Genomic DNA, 18857 nt, shown 5'->3' on the forward strand with positions numbered 1-18857 from the left:
GTGAGAGAGTGTCAGTGTGTGTGAGAGAGTCCGTGTGTGTGAGAGAGTCAGTGTGTGTGAGAACATCAGTGTGTGTGTGAGAAAGACATTGGGTGTGAGTCCGTGGGAGTCTTTGAGAGAGACTGTGTGAAAGACAGTGTCAGTCTGTGTTAGCAATTGTGAGTGAGAGGGTGTGGGTGCGACAATGTATGGAGTGTTAAGTGACAAAATCAGAGAGTTGTTCTAGTGTACATTGCAATCGTGTGTATGCAATAGCTCACTGGGAATTGGACTTATTGTCAATCTCCTGTCTGTTCCCTGTAAGGCTGCATATTGTTTTTATTTCAATAATCCTCCACCACATATCCAGACAGCACATTCAAGTACTCCCCCTGTCAACAGGTTTTTTTTTCTCTCACATTGCATTTGTTTCTTTTCAAAAACACTTTAAATCTGTGCCCGCAAGATTTTTGATCCTTTTACAAGTGAGAACAGTTTCTGTCCAGACTTATGATTCAAAAAACTTCTGTATAAAATCTTCTCTTAGCTTTCTCTTCTCCAAGTAAAGCAATCCTAATTTCATCGATTTATCCTCAGAACTGAAGTTTCTCATCCCTGGAAACATTATCATAAACATTTTCCATACTCTGTCCTATATGTTCACATCCTTCCTATAGTGTGGTACCCAGAACTGTACACAGTACTCCAGCGGAGGACTTATACAAGTTCAGCGTAACCACCCTGCTCTTGTAATCTTTGCTTCCATTTATGAAAACTAGAATACTATTTGCTTTATCAACAGTTATGTCTACCTGTGCTGACATCTTTAATCGCTTATGCATCTGTACACATAGGTCTCATTGCTCCTGCACACGCTTTAGAATCAATTCCTTCATTTTTTTAATGCCTTTCCATGCTCTTTGTACCAAAACGTATCACCTCATACTTGTCCATATGAACTTACTTTGTCACATATCCACGCACTCCACCAACTGGCCAATGTCTTTTTGGAGTTTGACATTGTACTCCTCACAATCGACATTGCTCCCAAGTTTTGTGTCTTTGGCAAACTTCAAAATTGTCCCTCACACACCTAGAACTGGATCATTAATGTACAGGATGGAAAAGCAAGGGTCTCAAAGTTGACCCCTGGAGTTGTGTGCGGGAGAGGGTCTGTCATGGAGAGTGTGCTTCTGAGAGAGTTTGAGGGAGTGAATGTGCGTAATACACAAATTCCCCCTTCCTCCACAAACCCCCTCCCCCCGCCCAAGAACCTGTCCTCACAATGGACCAAGAAAGGAGAAACACGCAAGCTGAAAAGTAACCTGCTTCCAGCCCCTATTTCAGAAGAATTCCAATGGGACCAGTTCAGAGAGTTCAAGGTCGCTGTCAGTTCAAATCAACTGCTTAGTTTGGCCCTCATCACCTCTCCCTCCCCTGGTGACCAGCACATGAGACTTCGTCGGAATCTATCCAGCTCTTCTGGACTGAAAGGGAAAACAGGCTTCATTAGTTCAATCTGCAACTTGGTCTTTTTAAAATGGTTATTTTTATTAATTCTTTATTTTTTCAAACACTTTTATCAATTTATTCTGTTGACATTTTCTTTTCATCAGCCTGTTATGTTTCCTCCTGACATTAAGTTTTTTTTTTCAAATTCACGTTTAATGTTGAGTCCAACCAGAGTTCAGGCAGGTGCCTTCAGGGTCTCTTGCTGATGAAGAATGAGAAGCTGACAAGATGTCTCACTGTGGACGGCCAAAAGGCTTTAGAAATGGGAAATTCTGCAAATGCTCAACATGTCTATATCCATCAGAACTGGTTTGGTTTGTTTTATTGTAGTCACGTGTACCTCAGTACAGTGAAAAGTTTTGTTTTGCAAGCAGTACAGGCAGATCATAGCAAACAAGGACATGCAGATCGTAAGAGTACTTAGACAGAGCGAGGTTATGACTGCACAGAAGTTGTACAATAGCAAGGTCAACATTAGATTTGAAATTAGAGAGGCCCATTCAGCAGTCTAATAACAGAAGGGAAGAAGCTGTTCTTGAACCTGTTGGTTCAAGCTTCTGTATCTTCTGAGGTAGTAGACTTTCTTGCCAAGCTGGTGTGTTTGTTGCAGACGTTTCATCACCCTGCTAAGTAACATCATCAGTGCGCCTCCGGTGAAGCGTTGGTGTTCTGTCCTGCTTGTTATTTATATGCCTCTGTTTGCTGGGGTGGTTGGCATCACTTCCGGTTCTGTTTTTCAGTGGTTTGTATCTATGGGCCCAGTTCAATGTGCCTGTTGATGGAGTTCCGGTTGGAATGCCAGGCCTCCAGGAATTCCTTGGCGTGTCTCTGTTTGGCTTGTGCTATTATGGATCTGTTGTCCCAGTCACATTTGTGTCCTTCTGTGTCCGTGTGTATTGAGACCAGTGAGAATTGCTCGTGTCTCTGGGTGGCTAGTCGGTGTTCGCGTATCCCTATTGTCAGTTTTCTTCCAGTTTGGCCTATGTAACGTTTCTCACAGTCCTTGCATGGTATTTTGTATATTACATTAGTTTTATTGGTTGGGGGTATGGGGTCCAGTTGGTTTGTCAGTAGTTGTCGCAGGGCTGTCGTTGGTTTGTGGGATACCCTGATACCTAGGGGTCTGAGTAGCCTTGTGGTCATCTCTGATCTGTCTCTGATGTACGGTAGGGTGATTGGTGTTTCTGGCCATGTTGTGTCTTCTTGTTGTGGTCAGTCGCAGAGGTAACGGTGGACGTGATGGAAGAGGGTGCAGGTCATAGCTCTGTTTTTCTCTCTCCATGAAGACTCCCTGGCCTGATGAGTACTTCTGAGCATTTCTGTTTATGTTTCAGTTTCCCGGCATCTGCAGTACTTTGCTCTTCCATTATGTATTCAAGCTGAACGTTTATAAGTCTGGCTGGGAGTGTAAATGTTCAGTTATCAGAGCCCATTGGTGGAATAGAATGAGCATGTTATTGCAGGTGGCCTAGCTAATGTTTACTTGATGGAATTTTTATTGCGATTGTTGAACTTGGAAGTGAAACTTTTTTTTACATTATTCATTCATTTATTGCCCCACCCCTAATTGCCCAGAGGGCAGTTAAGAGTCAACCACATTGCTATGGGTCTGGAGTCACATGTAGGCCAGACCAGGTAAGGATGGCAGTTTCTTTCCCTAAAGGACATTAGTGAACCAGATGGGTTTTTCCGACAGTTGGGAATGGATTCATGGCTATCGTTAGGCTCTTAATTTCAGGTTTTTATTGAATTCACAAATCACCATTGGCCGTGGAAGGATTTGAACCTGGGTCCCTAGAACATTAAGTAAAAACTGGAAGTACTGCAGATGCTGTAAATCAGGAACAAAAACAGAAGTTGCTGGAAAAGCTCAGCAGGCCTGGCAGCATCTGTGAAGAAAAACTCAAGAGTCAGAGGAAGGGTCACCGGACCCGAAATGTTAACTCTGATTTTTTTTCTTCACAGATGCTGCCAGACCTGCTGAGCTTTTCCAGCAACTTCTGTTTTTGTCCTCAGAATATTACCTGGATCTCTGGGTTAATAGTCCTGCAAGGATACCAACTGGTTATTGTCTGCCCAAACTTCATACACCTGTCGAATACATCACTGTTAATGCAAGTTATTCTCATTTGTATGTAGGATTATGATTCAATATTTGTCGTGATCCTACAATTCAGTATTTCTGATGATGTTCAAGTCATTTTGGATATTGTTTCTGTCTGGATATTGCATAAGGCCAGGTTCAAAGTAACAGAATTGACTGCATAATATGAACAACCAAGTTGTATGTAATTGTCAGACAAAGCACTGGTTGTAAAATACTTAAAACTTGAGATTTTGATAGGCTTTAGAAATAGAGGGACAAAAGCCAAGAGATTTTATTAAGCTTGCACAAACAGTTTGACCTCACGGTGACTAACGTCCCTAACTTGGGCACACAAAGGATGTGGGAAGGGCTGGAGGTGGGGAGTGGAGAGGAAGGGATCCGGAAATGGGAGAAATATACCAGAGCTCATGATTCCATTCCTGGGCCCTGCGGCGTTGCGCTGGATAGACCACAAGTTCAGGATTTCCGTGTCAATCAGACAGTTGGCCATCAAAACATCTGCAGAATTGGGAATCGTAATCTCCAAACTGGCCGCCCCCATTTCCCACAGTACAACAGTGACTGCACTTCGAAGGTGCTTAATTGGTGCTGGGGTACTTTGGGATGGCTCCGGGACGTGACGGGCGCTATATAAATGCAAATCTTTTTTCCCTGCGCACTAACCGGTTCACACATACTATTGAGGATGAATGGCAAAATAGTGAATCCTTCCTTGTCCCCATTAAAACAAGACGGGGAAGAATTTTGCTCAGGTCACTGATGTAGCTTCGGTGAATATCAGCTGCTCCTCAAAAGGCACCACATTTTCTCCCCGGGGTAGGTGGGGAGAAAATAAATATAAACACTTGGAGACAGAGCTCCATTTTGAAATAGTCATGTTGGTACGCTTGCCTTTATTGGTCGGTGCATTGAGTATAGGAGTTGGGAGGTCATGTTGCGCCTGTACGGGTCACTGGTGAGGCCACTTTTGGAACACTGTGTGCAATTCCGGTCTCCCTGCTACAAGAAAGAAGTTGTGAAACTTGAAAGGGTGCAGAAAAGATTTACGAGGGTGTTGCAAGGGTTGGAGGGTTTGAGCTATAGGGAGAGGCTGAATAGACTGGGGCTATTTTTCCCTGGAGCTTCGGAGGCTGAGGGGTTGACCTTATAGAGGTTCATAAAATAATGAGGGGCATGGACAGGGTGAATAGCCAAGGTCTTTTCCCCAGGGTGGGGGAGTCCAAAACTAGAGGGGCATAGGTTTAAAGTGAGAGGGGAAAAATTTAAAAGGGACCCAAGGGGCAAGTTTTTCACACAGAGTGTGCATGGAATGGGCTGCCAGAGGAAGTGGTGGAGGCTGGTACAATTACAACATTTAAAAGGCATCTGGATGGGGACATGAATAGGAAGGTTTATAGGGATATGGGCCAAATGCTGGCAAATGGGATTGGATTAATGTAGGATACCTGGTCAGCATGGATGGGTTAGACTGAAGGGTCTGTTTCTGTACTGTATAGCTCTATGACCCTAGACAAGAACACTGTGTGTCATTGGCATGTTTTCTGTGTCGTTGATATTTTTCTACGTGTCATTAGCATGTTTTACTGTCTTTTCCCCCTCTTTTAGCCCAACTGGAGGCATCTCCCTGCCCCTGTCACACTTGCTGCATCGAGGTTTAGAAAGGATTGTGCAGGACAGTTTGTCAAAATCCTACCTCGGGCTGGACATTTACTTCCCAAACCTGAACCAATCCCCCGCCCTCATCCTCGGTGCACGGCTGGAACGGCAGCTCTGAAGCAGGTATAAAGACCAGCATCGAGTTCAGGAAAGCTCACTCACAGTCAGGAGGGCAAAATGGGATTTCAGTGCAGTGAGACTGTGCAGCAGAGAGGGAATAGCGTGAATTAAAGCTGCAGTGTTCGAGACACAGAGAAGCGAAAGTCGAGCAAGGGTCGATCCCTGCAAAAATTCCTGATGGGAGCAGCTTTCAGAGGAGGCTCTGCACTGTTTGCAAACACAAGTTCCCTGGGTATGGAGAGTCTGGCTGGAAACGGTGCAGGGGGCTGGGACATGAACGCCTCTGCAGGCTCCAGCACAGCGATTACCTCGGGAGCTGGGGACGTTGAGTTTCTGGACACCGCCACCATGATGCACATTTTACCCTCGGTCTATGGGATCCTGTGTATCGTCGGGGTCGGGGCGAACTGCCTGGTGATCTACACGCTGCTCGCCTGCAAAACCAAAGGGGTGTCAGACATCTACGTGCTCAGCTTGGCCACAGCAGATTTGCTGTTTCTCCTGGGAATGCCTTTCACCATCCACCAGCTGGTCAGGGACAGGGACTGGGTGTTCGGGCAGTTTATATGCAAGGTGGTAACTGTGCTGGATGTCACCAACCAATTCACCACAGTGGGCATTGTCACTGTGCTGTGTGTAGACAGGTAAGTGCTTTGGAAAGGGGGGCAGAATAGGAGAGATTCCAATCCCCCCTTCCCAAAACAAAAACACACACACACCTTGATCACCTCCAGATTCAAAAGAAAGCTTTCACGCGTTTTAAGTGCTTGCCAAAGTTGAGAGAGAATTTCTATGGTTATGCCCTACTTTGGTTAGTACTGGAGTAACAGGAAAGATAGGTGGATTCCCCCCGCCTAGGATTTCAAGGTGCGAGGAGAAAGATTTAAGACAAGAGACACCGAGGCAAATTTTTTATTTTACGCTGAGGGTGCTTCACATGTGGAATGAACTTCCTGAGGAAGTGGTGGATGTGGGTACAGTTTAAGGTACATTTGGATAAGTACAGGATTGGGAAAGGTTATGGGCTAGGAGCAGGCAAGTGGGACTAGTTTAGTTTGGGAACATGTTCAGATGGGCTGGTTGGACTGAAGGGTCTGTTTCCGTGCTGTATGGTTCTATGACTCTATGTTGTGAAACTAGAAAGGGTTCAGAAAAGATTTACATGGATGTTGCCGGGGTTGGAGGATTTGAGCAACAGGGGGGAGCTGAATAGGCTGGGGCTATTTTCCCTGGAGCATCCGAGGCTGACAAGTGACCTGATAGAAGTTCATAAAATCATGAGAGGCAAGGATAGGGTGAACAATCCTTTCCCCAGGGTAGGGGAGTCCAAAACTGGAGGGCACAGGTTTAAGGTAAGAGGGGAAAGATTTAAAAGGGACCTAAGGGGCAACTTTTTCATACAGAGGGTGGTGTGTGTATGAAATGAGCTGCCAGAGGAAGTGGTGGAGGCCGGTACAGTTACAACATTTAAAAGGCATTTGGATCGATATATGAGTAGGAAGGGTTAAGAGGGATATGGGCCAAATGCTGGCAAATGGGACTAGATTAATTTAGGATGTCTGGTCGGCATGGATGGGTTGACCAAACGGTCTGTTTCTTTGCAGTATATATCGATGACTCTAACTATTCCAGATCAAGAAAATAGCGACATTAACTGTTCAGACTGTATCTGATCATTTACCATCAATATCGTGGCTCCCAACAATCCTAACACGTTGATATTCGTTGTTGGTTTTGTTTTGCAAAGGGTATTATTATGAGTGATTAACTAAACACTGCCTAGATCTGCATGGAAATGCTTTTGGGATGAGGTTGATAATCAACTCTTTCAAAAACAAAAATCAGAGGGGCAGGGAAAAAAAGACATCGCTTATTCGATATCTGCTGTGAATCTGTGTAATCAGGGATTTTTTTTCAGCCAGGAACAAATTGTGTGAAAACTGAAAGAACTGTGGATGCTGGAAATCAGAAACAAAAACAGAAATTGCTGGAAAAACTCAGCAAGTCTGGCAGCACCTGTGGAGGGAGATCAGAGTTAACGTTTCAGGTCCTATTCCTGAGGAAGGGTCACTGGACCCAAAATATTAACTCGCATTTCTTTCCACAGATGCTGCCAGACAAATTGTATAAACATTTTCAGCAGTGGGTCTGTATTGTAGAGAACAAGATCAGAAATGTAGCCCTGTTGAGAGCTGCAGATGAGTGCTGTGCCCTCAAACAGGCAGTCAGCATCACAATGAATGAATGAATAAATGATTTATTTATTGTCACTTGCATTTTCCAGTGAATAATACAGTAAATTACAGCGAAAAATTTCAACTGTCACCACAAGTTAAAGTTCTAAATTGGAGGAAGGCTAATATTGACGGTACTAGACGAGAACTTTCAAAAGATGATTGGGGGTGAATATTTACAGGTAAAGGGACGGCTGAAAAGTGGGAAGCCTTCAAAAATGAGATAATGAGAGTCCAGAGACAGTGTGTTCCTGTTAGAGTGAAGGGCCAGGCTGGTAGTTGCAGTGAACAATGGATGACAAGAGGGTGGTACAGTGGCTCAGTGGTTAGTACTGCTGCCTCATAGCAGGGACCCAGGCTCAATTCCACCCTCGGGCAACTGTCTGTGTGGAGTTTGCACGTTCTCCCCGTGTCTCTGCAGGTTTGCTCCAGCTTCCTCCAAAGATGTGCAGGTTAGGGTGGATTGGCCGTGCTAAATTGCCCACAGTGTTCAGGGATGTGTAGATTAGGTGGGTTATAGGGAATGGGTCTGGGTGGGATGCTTCAAGGGTCAGTGTGGACTTGTTGGGCCAAAGGGCCTGTTTCCACACTGTAGGGATTCTATTTAAAAAAAATTGAGGTTTTCTTCAAGAATAAGAAGGAAGCATATGTCAGGGATAGTGAATCCCTACAGGAGTATAAGGGCAGTAGGGGTATATTTAAGAGGGAGATCAGGAGGGCGAAAAAGGGGACTTGAGATAGCTTTGGCAAATAGGTTTATGGAGAATCCAAAGGGATTCTACAAATACATTAAGGACAAAAGAACAACGAGGGAGAGAATAGGGTCTTTTAAAGATCAACAGGGCTGCCTGTGTGTGGAACTGCAGGAGATGGGGAGAGATACTAAACAAGTATTTTGCATCAGTGTTTACTGTGGAGAAAGATATGGAAGCTAGAGAACTTGGGGAAATAAATAAAGACATCTTGAACAGTGCCCATGCTACAGAGGAGAGGGTGCTGGATGTTTTAAAATGCATAATGATGGATAAATCCCTGGGAACTGATCAGGTGTACACTCGAACTTTATGGGAAGTTAGGGAAGTAATTGCTGGTCCCCTTGCTGAGATATTTTTATCATCGATAGTAATGGGTGAGGAAGACTGGAGGTTGGCTAATGTGGTGCCTCTATATAAGAAAAGTGGTAAGGAAAAGCCTGGGAACTGTAGACTTGTGAGCCTGACATCAGTTATTGGCAAGTTGTTAGAGGGTATCCTGAGGGACAGGATTTACATGTATTTGGAAAGGCAAGCACTGATTAGGGATAGTCAACATGGTTTTGTGCTTGAGAAATCATGTCTCACTAACTTGATTGAGTTTTTTTAAAGAAGTAACAAAGAAGATTGATGAGGACAGAGCAGTGAATGTTATCTTTATGGACTTCACTAAGGCATTTGACAAGGTTCCTCATGGTAGACTGGTTAGCAAGGTTAGATCACATGGAATACAGGGGGAACTAGCCATTTGGTGATGGTGGAGGGTTGCTTTTCAGACTGGAGGCCTGTGACCAGCGGTGAGCCACAAGGATCAGTGCTGGGTCCACTGCTTTTTGTCATTTATATAAATGATTTGGATGCGAACACAGGAGATATGATTTGTAAGTTTGCAGATGACACCAAAATTGGTGGTGTAGTGGACAGCGAAGAAGGTTACCTTAGAGCACAAAGTCAGAAGTTACGTGGCACCAGGTTATGGTGCAACAGATTTAGTTAAAATAACAAGGTTTTGGAGCATTTCTTCACCTGACAAAGGGGCTACGCTGTGAAAGCTTGTGATTTCAAATCAACCTGTTGGACCATAACCTGGTGTCATGTGATTTCTGACTTTGTCCAATCCAGTCCAACACCAGCACCAGTACAATGTGACCTTGATCAGATGGGCTGAGGAGTAGCAGAAAAGATTTACAAAGGATGTTGCCAGGGTCGAAGGGTTTGAGTTGCAGGGAGAGGCTGAATGGGCTGGGGCTATCTTCCCTGCAGCGTCAGAGGCTGAGGGGGTGACCTTATAGAGGTTTATGAAATCATGAGGGGCATGGAGAGGGTGAATAACCAAGATCTTTTCCCCAGGGTAGGGGAGTCCAAAACTGGAGGGCATAGGTTTAAGGTGTGAGGGGAAAGGGACCTAAGGAGCAACTTTTTCATGCAGAGGGTGGTGTGTGTATGGAACACACCGGAGGAAAAAGGTTGGGGTGGAGGCTGATACAGTTACAACATTTAAAAGGCATTTGGAAGGGTTTAAAGGGATATGGAACAAATGTGACTAGATTACCTTAGGATATCTGGTTGGCATGGATGAGTTGGACCAAAGGGTCTGTTTCCATGCTGTACAGCTCTGTGACTCTATGACTCTAGTCTGGCACCAATTTAAGAATAAAAAGGATAAAAGATATAACTGAAAGAGAGTTCTGAACCCTGAGCTGGCTCACCAACGACATTGCGCTGCCAGCCCTCCCCCACCGCCTTACTGCTGTCTGCACCAGACCTACCAAAGTAGGAGTGGCTACTCTTCAGGTACCATGTCGTCGCCGCTGGGCCCACCTCTCCGCTGCTGATATTGGGTCCTATTCTGAACCCACGCTGGCACCTCAACCATTAGTCCTCGGCTTTGCTGCTGGTTCAATGACACCAGAAGTCCCCGTTTCTGGGCCTACAGCGACCAGGAATCGCTGGCTCTGCTGCCAGACCAGGCCGCCGCTGTCGTCTCGCCAAGAGTCCCGCTCCGGCAGCCCTCCTCCTCCGAGATCTCGCATTGCCAGCGCCGCCATCTTGAACAGCCCGTTGCTGCCACCGCCTCCCACCACCAGAGGGGGCTCCCATTCCGTGCACGGCCCGCTCTGTCCGCCACGCACTGAATTCGCTGACTAACCCGTTGCAAAAGGCTCCAAAGAAAAGAAAAAGGAAAGAAATAAGTGAAGGAGAAAGACCAGAAGTAAAAAAGAAAGAAAGCTTGTGGGAGTCGATGAGCCCCAGGCAAGAGCCAACAAACAGCCATGGTACTCTGCCGCCATCTTGAATCTGGAGGAAATGGTCCTGAATCAGAGACTCAGGGGCTGATTGGAATTGGTTCTTGTTCCATTATTGAACAAGGAAAAAAAAAATGCTTGTGTGCGCGGTTAAGGTCTCTTCTGTTTGTAAGTTGTAGCACGGGAGATACATTGGTGGTAAATTTAATAAAATATATAAGTAAAATAAGTGAATATTACAATTAAATATCATTAAGGATGGCAGTTTCATAGAATCCCTACAGTGTGGAAACAGGCCCTTTGGCCCAACAAGTCCACGCTGACCCTCAGAGCATCCCACCCAGATCCATCCCCCTAATCTACACATCAGTGGACACTATGGGCAATTTAGCATGACCAATCCGCCCTAACCTGCATATCTTTGGACTGTGGGAGGAAACCTGCAGAGACACAGGGAGAATGTGCAAACTCCACACAGACAGTCGCCCAAAGGATGGAACTGAACCCAGGTCCCTAGCGCTGTGAGGCAGCAGTGCTAACCACTGAGCCAACGTGTCACCATGCTGTGGTGATGTGTCAAGGCTGCAGAATGTGGGAGATCATGAATATCATTTCAATCTAGGGCAAATGCTATCTGCACTAAGTGCTTGAATTCTGAGCAGCTTTGGTTCAGAGTTTATGAGGCGGAACCAGACACTGTGACGTATCTGAAAGGGAATGGTTACTGGAGTCTTTATACCATGAGGCTCATCACTTAGGATAACGTCTTCTGATACAACCAATGATCAGTAACAGGAACCTGTGACTTATTTGGTAAAACAACCAAGGGCAGGACTTATTCAATTAAAAGTAGGACCCAGGGTAGTGTTGTAGAACAGAGAGATCTGGGGGTTCATGTACATAATTCTTTGAAATTTGCATGACAGGTAGACAGGGTGTTTAAGAAGGTGTTTAGCACACTTGCCTTCATTGCTCAGACCTTTGAGTATAGGAGTTGGGACGTCATGTTCAGGTTGTACAGGTGTTGGTGAGGCCTCTTCTGAAATACAGTGTGCAGTTCTGGTTGCCCTATTATAGGAAAGAAATTAATAAACTGGAGAAGGTTCAGAAAAGATTTACCAGGATGTTGCTGGGAATGGAGTATTTGAATTCTAGGGAGAGGCTGGATAGGCTGAGACTTTATTCACTGGAGTGTGGGAGGCTGAGGGGTGACCTTATAGAGGTTTATAAAATCATGAGGGGCATGGATGAGGTGACTGGCAGGTGTCCTTTCCCTAGAGTAGGGGATTTCAAAACTAAGGGGCATATTTTTCAGGTCAGAGCAGAAAGATTTAAAAAAGACACACGGGACAACTCTTTTATACAGAGAGTGGTTCGTGTGTGGAATGAACTTCCAGAGGAAATGGTGGATGCGGGTACAGTTACAATGTGTAAAGGATATTTGGATAAGTACATGAATAGGAAAGATTTGGAGGGACATGGGCCAAATGCAGGTGGGACTAGTTTAGTCTGGGATTATGTTCGGCATGGACTGGTTGGGCCGAAGGGTCTGTTTCCATGCTGTGTGACTCCATGACTGTCAGTGAGGCACGTAGGCATGAGTGTTAGCCTCTACAATTCTCCAGTAGGTTTGAGGTTCTCTAATCCTGTTGGATGGGAATGGGGGCTTTAGGTTGGAAGTGCACACCAGAATGGTGTGACCAAAGCTGTTCGGAGGAGGTGGGGGAAGCAGAAAAGACTGTGATAGTTTAGTGAGGGGAATTAACACCATTCTCTTAGCAAAGGGTGAGAGCCCCAGGAGGCTGTGTTGCATGCCCATGCCATGGTTTGGGACAAAAACAGAAGTTGCTGGAAAAGCTCAGTAGGTCTGGCAGTGTCTGTGAAGAAAAAAATCATCTCGGGTCCCGGTGACCCTTCCTCAGGCAATCAGTTCAGAGCTCAAACGGAAGTTGTGATGAACGGGAGACGATTCAGTGGTAGTGAACCACAGACATACCAGCAACAGATATAGAATTGGAAAAGATGTTCTGCATAAAGAGCTAAGCACTAAGCTAAAAGGCAGAACCTCAAAGGTTTATAATCTCTGGATGAGTTTCTGAGCTCTGCATAAATTGTCATTGAGTACATAAAATTAGAGAGATGAGTTCGTGGCTCAAAGATTTCTGTGGGAGAAGTGAGATTCGGTTGTGGGCCACTCACCCTGGTATTGGGAAGAATGGGAGCTATACCACTGGGATGGTATACACCTGAAACATGCTGGGGCCAATGTTCTTGTAAACCATATAACTAGCAAGGGTTTGTAACTAAATAGTGGAGGCAAGACATCAAGTTTGGAAAGATATAGTGTATCAAAAATTAGGGACGTGGTAAGAGAGGAAAATACTAATGTAGGAAAATAGAGTCTGAGAAAGCCAGGAAGAAGCAGAGCAATAAAACCCAGGGGTACACCAATAGTCTAGATGTTACAAAAATAACAAAAAGACAAAACTAAAGGTCCTATGTCTGAATGTGCTTAGTACTAATAATGAAATAAACTAATTGATAATATAAACACTATGTCTTTTTTACTTTCTTAATTGTTTATATTTCATTTTTCTTTGACTGTCAACTGAAATGAGAAAATAATTGTTTTAAAACCAAGGATTTTGTTGAAGGATTACGGCATGTTTTGAAAACAAGGGTGGTTAAAAATGTGTTTCGCCTTCATTGCTCAGTCTTTTGAGTACAGGAGTTGGGAAGTCATCTTGAGGTTGTACAGGACGTTGGTTAGGCCTCTTCTGGGGTACTGTATCCAGTTCTGCTCACCCTGCTATAGGAAGGATATTATTAAGCTAGAGAGAGTTCAGAAGAGATTTACCAGGATGTTGCCGAGTATGGAAGTTTTGAGTTATAAAGAAAGGCTGGATAGGCTGGGACTTTATTTATTTATTAAAATTTATTCATGGGATGTGGATGTTGCTGGCTCAGCAGCATTTATTGCCCATCCCTGTAGTTCAGGGTCAACCACATTGCTGTGGATCTGGAGTCACATGTAGGCCAGACCAGGTAAGGATGGCAGTTTCCTTCCCTAAAGGACATTAATGAAACAGATGGGTTTTTCCTGACAATTGATTCACAGTCATTATTAGACTGCTAATTCCAGATATTTACTGAATTTAAATTTCTCCATTTGCCATTGTGGGATTTGAACCCAGGTCACCAGAACATCAGCTGGGCTGTCTGGATTAACCATCCAGCAATAATACCACTAGGCCATCGCCTCCCCTCAATGCCTCTATGACTTTTTTCACTGGAGTGTAAGAGGTTGAGAGGCAACCTTACAAAAGTTTATAAAATAGTGAGGGGTATAGGTAGAATTGATGGTAGTTGTCTTTTCCCTAGGATGGGGGATTTTAACACAAGGGGGCACATTTTTAAGGTGAGAGGAGAGAGATTTAAAAAAGACATGAGGGGCAAGATTTTTATACAGAGGGTGGTTTGCATGTGGAATGAGCTTCCTGAGGAAGCGGTGAACATGGGTACAATTACAATGTTTAAAAGACGGATAGATATATGAATAAGAAAGGCTTGGAGGGATATGGGCCAGGAGCAGGCAGGTGGGAGCTAGTTTAGTTTGGGATTATGGTCGGCATGGACTGGTTGGACCGAAGGGTCTGTTTCTGTGCTGTACGGCTCAATGACTCTATGACTTTAAGTAACCTGGCACTCATGGTAAGTACTGTTTACACAGCTGCTAATACAAGCAGTAGGAAGAGAGGGTGCAGATGAGCTAGATCCAGGAATGTTTACAGATGGGGATTCCACTGGAAACAAGCAGCTGATTGGTCTATGGATTAGTGTCCAGTTGTCATTGACTGGCAACAACAATGTGGTTGGTTCCCAGGTAGCTGAACCTCTTGGGACTGTGTAAAAGATAGTGAGAAGTAATCAGAAATCTTCCAGTTCGGCTGCCTCTCTTGTCTCTGCAGTAAAAGCCACTCTAAACCAATTTACTTTTCCTCCAGCAGTTGCTGTAAGCTGTGTCTTTGAATTAATAACTCAGAGGTCTTATAAGTGACAGTCAGACAGCCTTCACCTCCTGCTGACCAGTGAAACATCCAAAGTGCGGAGATTGAGAAACAGTATTCTGATTATCGCACGGACCGTGTCAGCAGATTCTGAGAACAGAGACCACTGAAATGCTTTCTCAGTTTTCTCTTGCTCTCTCACACCCATTTTCTTCCTCTGTGTGTGTGTGTGAGTGTGTGTGTGTCAGTATGAGTGTATGTGTGTGTCTCTGTGTGTTTGCGTGTCTGTCTGTGTGTATGTGTGTTTGCATGTGAGCCTGTATGAGCATGTGTGCGTGTATGTCTGTGTGTGTCTCTATGTGTTTGTGTATCCGTGTGTGTGTATGTGTGTGTGTATATATACATGTTTGTCTGTGTGTTTGCATGTGTGCCTGTGTCTGTACAAGTGTGTGTGTGTATGTTTGTGTGTGTCTCTGTATATGTGTCTCTGTGTGTTTGTGTACCTCTGTGTGTGTATATATACATGTGTGTGTATGTATGTGCGTGTGTCTTTGTGTGTTTGTGTATGTACTTGTGTTAACAAGTCTGTGTGTGTGTGTCAGTATGAGTGTGTGTGTGTGTGTCTGTGTGTTTGCGTGTGTGTGTCTTTGTGTATTTGTATATCTATGTGTATGTGTGTGTACTTGTGTTAATGTGTGTGTATGTGTGTACATGTGTTAGTGGTTCATAATCATTTACTTGTAGCTAGAAACTATTTATTTGTAATGATCGTAATTCTTGCTAAGGACAGAAATCTGATGCATGTCATATGGGGAATGCGGTATACTTTTTAGAATCATAGAATCCTAGAATCATAGAATCCCTACAGTGTGGAAACAGGCCCTTCGGCCCAACAAGTCCACACTGACTCTCAGAGCATCCCACCCAGACCCATCCCCCGATAACCCACCTAATCTACACTTCCCTGAACACTACGGGCAATTTAGCATGGCCAATCCACCTAGCCTGCACACCTTTGGACTGTGGGAGGAAACCCACGCAGACACAGGGAGAACATGCAGACTCCACATAATCGCCCAAGGGTGGAATCGAACCCAGGTTTTTAAAATCCTTAAATCTTCTGAAACGCTACCCCAGTGAGCCACAACAATAGCTTACATTAAAATAAATAAAAAAGTATCAGATTGACATTACAGAGGCATGGCTTCAGGGTGACAAGGTTTGGGTTTTGAATGTTGTGGGGATTATGGAATTTGAGAAAAATAGAATTTGAGGTAAAGGTGGAGGGGTAGCACTGCTAATTAAAGATGGTTTTTTGTGCAATCATTTGGGATGACCTTGGTTCAGGAGCTCAGGAGGTAGAATTGGTTTGGGTAGGGGCTGAGAAATGTTTGAGGAAAGGGGTCACTGGTGGCAGTGATCTACAGACCCCTAACAGTAACCCCAAGATAGGATACAGTATAAAAGAAGAAACATTGGGTGCTTTTGATGAGAAAATATCAACAATGATGTTAATTGATGTATAAAAATCAAGTTGGCAGGAGATGTCTGAATAAGGAATTTGAAGAATGCTTTTGCAATAGTTTCTTCAAGCAGTATGACTGTGGAACTGACCGGAGGACTGGTTATATTAGACTTGATATTGTGCATCAATTAACAGCCTCAGAGTTAAGACACCCCTAGGTAGCAGCAACTTGAAATGATTTGAATTTTGCATTTAGTTTCATTATGGAATCATAGAATCCCTACAGTGTGGAAACAGGCCCTTTGGCCCAACAAGTCCACACCAAACCTCAAAGCATCTCACCCAGACTCATCCCCCTATAACCTACCTATTCTGCACATCCCTGAACACTACAGGCAATTTAACATGGCCAATCCACCTAGCCTGCACATCATTGGGCTATGGGAGGAAACCAGAGCACCTAAAGGGAACCCATGCAGTCACAAGGAGAACGTGCACACGCCATGCAGACAGTCACCTGAGGGTGGAATCGGACCCAGGTCCTTGGTGCTGTGAGGCAGCAGTGCTAACCACTAAGCCACCCCATTTGAAAGGGAAAAGATTGGGGTTAAGGCTAGTATTTTAAGCCTGAGTAAAGGAAACTGTGGGGGATTGAAAGGTGAGCTAAGTGAAGTGACCTGGCATTCCTGACCAGGGAATAGATCAATAAGGAATTGATGAATGATATTTAAGGGAGATTTCAGAATAAGTATATTCCTAGCATAAATAAAAATTCTAAAGGAAGGAGCCAACATCTGCGATTAACTAAAGAAGTTAGGAAAAGTATTAAACTTAAGGAGAAAAGTAAATAATTGTCAAAAGATGAATGACAGGTTAGATGATAGGTCAGAAAATAAAGCGCAGCAGAGAATGACTAAAAAGATAATGAAAAGGCAAGAGTTTAAGTATGTTAAGGAGTTAGATGGAAATGTAAAATTGAATAGCAAGAAAAGGAAATTAGTAAGTGAGTGTTGATTCTCTAGACAGTGAGAATGGGCAGTTATTAGTGGATGATAAGCAAATAGTAGATAAATTAAGCAAATATTTTGCTTGTCTTCACTACACAGAATACAAAATAAAACACTCAAATAAATGAGAAGGTGGAAAAGAAGAGGAATTTAGCAAAATAAAGTACGAGGAAATTGTACAAAGAAAATTGTTGGAATTGTGAGCTGACAAGTATCCAGGCCCAGATGGATTTCATCCTAGGGTCTTAAACAAGGTTGCTAATGAGATAAGTGGATGTGTTGGTGTTGATTTTCCAAAATTGCCTAGATTCAGGAAAGGTTCCATCAATCTGGAAAGTAGCAAATTGTCACCTCTATTCAAGAAAAAAGGGAAGTAGAAAATAAGAAACTATAGACTGATTGCCTTCATATCTGTCTTGGGGATGGTGTTAGAATCAATCTTTAAAGCTGCATACTTAGAAAACTGAAGGAAGAATCATCAAAGGGAAATCATGTTGAGCCAATTTATTGGAGTTCATTGAAGGGGTAGCATGTGCTGTGGATGAAGGAGAGCCAATAGACGTACTATACTTGGATTTCTAGAAGGCACTTGATAGTACCACATCAAAGGTTATTGTGGAAAATAACAGTTTGTAGTGTAACAGGGAAGTATATAATGTACAAGACATAAGAAGTAGCAGGTGGATATAGATAGTTTGAGTGAGTGGGAACAAATGATGAAGATGGAGCATAGTATGAGCATTGGTTGTCTTATAAGGATACATTGGACAGACTGGGCTTATTTCTACTGGACTTGATTGAAGCATATAAGACCTTGAATGGTCTTGATCAGGTTGAGAAGGAGAGGATGTTTCCTCTTGTAGGTGAGTCCAGAACTAAGGGGTGACTGTTTGCAATGAGCAAGACAGAGATGAGAAATACTTTCTCTCAGAGTGTTGAGCGACTTTGGACTCCCCTGCCTCAGATGTGGTGAAGCTGAGATCGCGGTATGTTTTTAAGACGGAGGTGAAGAAATTTTCGGTTGGTAAGGGAATTGCAGCTTATCGGGAGTAGATGGGAGTGAAAATTGAAATGCAAGCAGATCACCTGTGATCTTATTAAATGGAACAGCTCCAGGGGCCAAATGGTCTGCTTTTGCTCCTATTGTGTATGTTTGGTTCAGAGATCCCCAAGCAGTTTATTTCCTCAGGAATCATATGGAGGCTGGGAGGAGGGTGAGAAATGCCTTTGTCTCATCAGCATTCTACATTTCTTGGCTCATTACTAAGTCATGACTGTTGCTGTATATTAATAAAAACTTCTTTGCAGTGATTTCTTTTCACCGTTGTATTTTGAGAGTTGACATTTGAAGAATTTAAGAAGGAGATCCTCGTATCCTTTTAATCAGCAGGGAATCCCAGGAGCAAGCCAGTATTTTTAAGGGATGACGTAGGGAAAGAGACATATATGCTGTAAATATATCGACTGAACTGAACAGGCTATTCACACACTGAAGGTGTTATCAGAATTTCCAAAGTCTTTTAAATCTCTAATAGCCCTTCCAAATCTGGGAAAATAGTAATTTTTCCTTTTATATCAGCGAAAGGAAGGCGAACAGCCTACTGTGTCTGTGTATCTGAGAAAAAGTTATCCAGCCTATTCAGAGATAGTAAGAACTGTAGATGCTGGAGTCAGAGACAATACAGTGTGGAGCTGGAGGAACACAGCAGGCCAGGCAGCATCAGAGGGGCAGGAAAGCTGACGTTTTGGGTCGGGACCCTTCTTCAGAAATG

General features: G+C 43.8%; 1 protein-coding gene across 1 annotated transcript in view; it reads left to right on the forward strand.

Moving 5' to 3' along the window:
* Positions 1-5551: 5551 nt before the first annotated feature.
* The window catches only part of LOC109915410 (melanin-concentrating hormone receptor 1), a 59649-nt gene continuing 46343 nt past the window's right edge, over positions 5552-18857 (forward strand). The window contains exon 1 of the mRNA XM_048603929.1: positions 5552-6018. Coding sequence (XP_048459886.1) covers positions 5552-6018 — 467 coding nt within the window. The remainder of the gene's footprint in view (positions 6019-18857) is intronic.

The sequence above is a fragment of the Rhincodon typus genome, chromosome 12 (assembly GCF_021869965.1).
Source record: "Rhincodon typus isolate 14 chromosome 12, sRhiTyp1.1, whole genome shotgun sequence".
NCBI classification, from domain to species: Eukaryota; Metazoa; Chordata; class Chondrichthyes; order Orectolobiformes; family Rhincodontidae; genus Rhincodon; species Rhincodon typus.